This window comes from Austrofundulus limnaeus, unplaced genomic scaffold (genome assembly GCF_001266775.1).
Source record: "Austrofundulus limnaeus strain Quisiro unplaced genomic scaffold, Austrofundulus_limnaeus-1.0 Scaffold9, whole genome shotgun sequence".
Classification (NCBI taxonomy): Eukaryota; Metazoa; Chordata; class Actinopteri; order Cyprinodontiformes; family Rivulidae; genus Austrofundulus; species Austrofundulus limnaeus.
In genome coordinates this window covers 3,708,606-3,714,246 of record NW_013952411.1, presented here as the reverse complement: position 1 = coordinate 3,714,246, position 5,641 = coordinate 3,708,606, and the positions used below count along the sequence as shown (strand labels likewise).

Below are 5,641 nucleotides of genomic sequence, written 5' to 3'. Positions count from 1 at the left end.
AGCCTGAACTCTGGACTCAACCACACCGCACTGTATAGAGATAAAGTGCCTTACAGTAATCCAGGCTGCTTATAACAAAGGCGTGGCCAAAATAAATCAATACAAAACAAAACAAAAAAGACAAAAACAAAACTGGTTCTAACTGGCTCAGTTTTTCAGATATCGAGCTAAAACTTTGGGTGATATTAGCTGAGAGTTGTTCACAAGATGTCTCACTATAATGATGAGATTGACAATAACCTTATTTTTAACTCAGCTCATGTATGTCACTTCTCAACATAAAGTGATCAAAGTCTAATGTTGTGGTATAGGTGGGGGATATATATGGGGGATATAGGCGGGGGATGTTGTGAGGGATAGGCGTTCCTTCAAGGACTGCACAGCCCTTGATTAGCACATTTTCTCAGTTATTTTAGAAGCAAAGAGATTCCTGTCCCTTTGTTTCATCAGGCTTTTCCAGTCTGCTGTGAGACAACAACAGCTCGCTCAGAGGATGTTTCTGTTTGCATGCACACACCACTCCCACCAGCAGCAGCAGCTGACCCCTCTCGTCTGCAGAACAATACTGAATAGAGGATTGCCTGATGTCATCCGGCACTTSTGCCACTGATCTGACAGGAGGAATAAATCTCCCAACAGTTCAAGGCACATACTGATACAGCTTTGCTGAAAATAAATTCAGGAGCGCATCCTGTTTCAGAAAACTCCTCCAAACTTGGCATTTTTCAGGGAATTCCATAAAACCTCTGTAAACTGAGAAACAATTTATATTTAAATATTAAATGTGGCCGAACCAACTCAAACCAAAAGATAATTAAAAGCTGTGTGGATTGATTTATGCTACTGAAAAAGCAAGTTTTGAAAAAAATACAACCTCTTGTTGGAGGAAGCAATGGTTGTGTTTCTCTTTTTACACGATAAAGACAAACAATAAAACAAATTCATCTTTTCTTTGTTTTTGTTTGTAATTTACTCATTCTCAGAAATTTTCTGTTTTTGCTGTTTCTTCCTGACACAGTAAACACAGTCTTTAGAGCAAATCCATCTCCCACCCAACAGTTTGGATGAATGCATGGCAGTCACGCATGTGTCTGGGTGGATTCCAGCTCCCACATGTGGGACTGCTATCATGTCTGCACAGATGGGACAGCCCACCCTGTARGAGGATGGGAATGTGACATCACACTGATTCTTTATAATCACAAGTTTATAATGTTCAGAGTGAAATAAGATGGATAGTTTTTTGTCCTCCAAACAAAAAAAAATGTACAACTTCAATTCCAAAACTTTCAGAGCAAAGTGTAAAGTGTGAATGTGGAACATCTAGACCACACATCATGTTGAAACCAAGAAATGCTATTTCTTAAGTTATCCTCTTGACAGAGGGTCTGTGACTCAGTTCAGATCACCTGACTGCCACTGCTGCATCCAAATGACAGCTCTCTGGGTTTAAGCTCCCGGTTCGACAAGTCTCTACCAAGCTATGCGACAGTGAGCGACGTCTAACAAATTTTCAAGCTGAATAAAAAACGGACGGATTTAGCAAATAAAAATTCCACTAATGTCAAAACAATGTTCCTGCCCATCACTTGCCATCTACAACCCTGCCCTGCCAACATCCATCACAGCAGAAGCCTCAGTCTGTGGATAGGGAGCTGTTCTGACACAGTTGCACTCAGACAGTGCGCTTTGTTGCTTTTGCATCYGGCACCCTGTCTCCAGCCAAGAGGAAGTACTTCACTGTAGAAAAAGAGACTCTTGCTTGTGCATGGGCGGATAAAAGATGGAGGACATACTGTATGTGTGGGGATGCAGAATCACACACAGAACCAGGCCCTCACCGCTCTGCTAAGCACTAAAAGAATGACCAGTTATGAGACTTACCTGCAGGTCATGCAGTACAGAAATTGCTTTCCTGTCCTGACTGARCTCTGCTGGTTTTATGCCTAATGACACAAGTCCCTGACTGAACTGTAGAGCACTTTGTTTTTGATATGCTTTCTAAATAAGCTGACATTAATGTTGGCATTAAAGCTGAATCTAAAGGCTGTCCTCAACTTCCTGTGACACACCATCCTCTCAAGATGGTCTAAAGCGATGAAGGCCATTCGAGAAGAAGTCAAACCGTACTTCCTTGTGCATCACAAACTTTTGACCAAAACACCACTAATATTCAAAAGAAATCATTTTGTAGTTCCCAGGTTTCAGTGAGGAAATGTTGTTSGTGAAGGACACCAGTGTGGTTAGTACTGTGCAACACCTCAGGGAACTTTATTGGTGGAAACATTTGGTTGATTTGGTCTGCACTGACCTCAACCCGACACGTCAAAACCAGACGCAAAGGGAACCTGGACCAAGTGTAAATGTGTGACGAGTTGGGAGTGAGAATGGGTTGCATTATCTGTCAGACAAAACACCTGCCCCATTACTTCTGGTAAATTTCTGGAAGGTCCATTTCAACACATAGTTGTTGGAATTGTGAATCCATTTAAACTGCAGGTTTGTTATCACCCCTGATAAACACGACAACAAATACTGTTGTGGAATTCTGAACTTCTGTTTTTGCACTAGAAGGAAACCCTTGCACAATCACAAATGATAATGGACTACAGTTTACGTCTTCTGCTTTTGCAGGCTGAACATGACATCCTAAGGCAAAAGGATGTGTGGAAGGCTCTAATATCACTACCACTCTACTAAACAAATACTATACACCAGGGCTTTACAGTCTGGGACACCCAACTTGATGATGTGTCATGTTTATAGTCTATATGATGTATTCATAATATATACACTAAATTGCCAAAAGTATTCACTCATCTGCCTTGACTCACATATGATTTTAAGTGCCATCCCATTCCTAATCCATAGGGTTCAATATGATTTTTGGTCCATCCTTTGCAGCCAGAACAGCTTCAACTCTTCTGGGAAGGCTGTCCACAAGGTTTGAGAGTGTGTTTATGGGGTTTTTGACCATTCTTTCAGAAGCACATTTGTGAGATCACATGCTAATGTTGGACAGAAGGCCTGGCTCTCAGTCTCTGCTCTGATTCATCCCAAAGGTTTTTTTTTTTTTTATCAGGTTGAGGTCAGGACTCTGTGCAGGCCAGTCAAGTTCATCCTCACCAGACTCTGCCATCCATGTCTTTATTGACCTTGCTTTGTGCACTGGTGCATAGTCATTTGAATGGGTGAGCAAATACTTTTGGCAATAGAGCACATTGTGTATACTGACATTATTTGACTGTTATCATTAGGTGAGGCAGTGTTTTAAAAATATTGCAATTATGGGTTGTGTGCAGAACGCAGGGAAGGTCAGACTGTGAGTGAAGCAGAATTCAGCTGAATGTGCACATTTTTGACTGAAAAAAAWAWTTTATGCCTCCATTCATCAGTTTGCTACATGTTGAATTCCTGGTAATGTGTGTTTAAAGACCTGTTGTAACTTATAAAATGTGTGACCCCCTGCAGTACCCCATCATTGAAGACCTCTACWATAAACTCATCTTTGTCTCTAAAAAGGTTTTCCAAAGCTTACTGATGCCATCACAGTCAGGCTACTAAGTGTTTATGTCAAMCTTTTTCTGATTATTTTCCCCCTCTCTCCTAGATGTCATGGCGTCCAACCTACCGAAGCTCCAAGTTTCGAAATGTTTATGGAAAAGTAGCTAATCGAGAGCACTGCTTCGATGGCATCCCCATCACCAAGAATGTTCATGACAACCACTTCTGTGCCGTCAACTCCAAGTTCCTGGCCGTCGTCACGGAAAGTGCCGGCGGAGGCTCTTTTATTGTTATACCTGTGTCCCAGGTAAGCTTCCTTTTGCTCATTATGCAAAAAAAGGCCAGAAAATAAGTACGTTGGTTAAACATTTCTTTGCTGATTGTTGAAGGGTTGCAAACTGAACATAACTACCATGTTACTGTTACATAAGTGATATTTTGTTATGGCGTCCAAACAGAAAAGTGTTGTAAAATTTGATTTTTATGGTTCCTTTTTTGCAAATCAGATAATTTACTGTGCTTGGAGGATGCATAGGATTATTAAGCACAGAATCCTGTTCTTCTGGTGGAGCTTTTCTTGCACCAAATTACAGTAATTCACACCTTTTTTTCACAGCAAAATTGGCAAACTGTTTTTGCAAACAAATAAAGCACAGACTGCATCCACAAGTGGAAAAGTGGAAATCACAGCCAGATTTAAATTTTCGGACCAGAATCTGAAACCAGAGTTTTAGGAGGGTTTGTGTTTCCAAAAGAAGCACATAAATCTATAATAATGATACATCTTAGAGAGTTGTTTTTAAAGAAAAAGCGGGATGTGTTTCTTCAATGTTCTACTTTACTTATAAATCACGGATTACACAGAAGTATTCAGTAAACTTGAAAATACACATTTGAAAAGTATGGAGCAACATTACATAATTAACATTAAATTTGTTGTAGAGATTCTGGTTATTGACACTTGGAAAAGAATATGTATCCATGTTGGTTCGTWTATCAACAAACACTTTTAAATTGCATCATACTTAATAAGCTCTGCAGGCCTGAGAAACTATTGTGTTGTGCCTCTTTAAAGGGTTTTGTCAAAGACCATTGCTGCTCATAAAGATTGAAAGAGGCTGTTTTTAGCTGTTATTTGCAACTTTGCTGCTAAGTGGGTCGATTATAACAAATATTGTTTGAAACACTTGATGTTTAAACGGCTTAATTGTTTTCTGTAAACCCACAAATTGTGCTSTTCCAACACCTCTAATGAGGAACTTTAAAATTGTGCATGCTTCATCCATTTAAGTCGAAAAGGGCTATAAAGCTGCAGTTTCTTTTATATAAATGAATTTAAGAGAAGCAGCTTTTGATGTTGTCTGCTGGAGTCAGATTAAAACGGGTGTGGCTGCAGTGCAGATAATAAACACACGTCTGAAGGCAAAGAAAATGCCACAGTCTTTATTTACAGGGCTCATTTTGTTTAGAGTTGTGGCTTTTTTTTAAAGCAGATACAGGCATCTTGTTGATTTATGAGACACTGCATGTGTGGACAGAAAGAAAAAGTCATATTGCCTGGGAAGAAAAAAAATCTCTTCAAACAGGTGACTGAAAAACTCATTTATAAAATAATGTTATGGAGTATTTATTGAGTGTATAAGACTCAGGATAAGGAGCAGTCTTGTGTGTCAGCAAAACTTGCTAAAAACAACAAAAAATTATGAATAGCAGCTTTATTACGAACAGTAAACAAAGTTGAGGGTATATTATTGTCACTAAAATAAATTTGAAACAGCAGATAAAATGTATATGTGTGTGTTGGGGGAACTGGTATTCCCTATGCTGTGGGACAGTTTTTTTTGGCATCCCTACTTGTGGGGACCTAATGTTACTTATGGGGACCTGACTGGTGCTTATGGGGCCTGAGTCTAATCCCCATAAGGGGAAACGCTATTGGTGGGTTGGAGCTAAAGTTTAGGACCAAGGTGTGAATTGAGTTTAGGTTAGTTTTAGGGTCAGGTAGGTACCTGTGAGGTTAGCCTTAGGGTTGGTGGTCAGGGTTAGGCGTAGAAAATAATGAAGTCAATGCCAGGTCCCCATTAAGATAGCTGTACCAGATTGTGGGTGTGTGGGTGGGTGTGTGGAACAAAAAAAT

The 5,641-nt window shown here is 39.9% G+C and overlaps 1 protein-coding gene across 3 annotated transcripts in view; it reads left to right on the top strand.

Moving 5' to 3' along the window:
- coro2ba (coronin, actin binding protein, 2Ba) overlaps nucleotides 1-5,641 on the top strand; it is a 42,097-nt gene that overhangs the window by 24,366 nt on the left and 12,090 nt on the right. For all 3 annotated transcript variants that reach the window (XM_014001560.1, XM_014001561.1, XM_014001562.1), the window contains exon 2: nucleotides 3,611-3,811. In XM_014001560.1, the coding sequence (XP_013857014.1) occupies nucleotides 3,611-3,811 (201 nt within the window). The remainder of the gene's footprint in view (nucleotides 1-3,610; nucleotides 3,812-5,641) is intronic.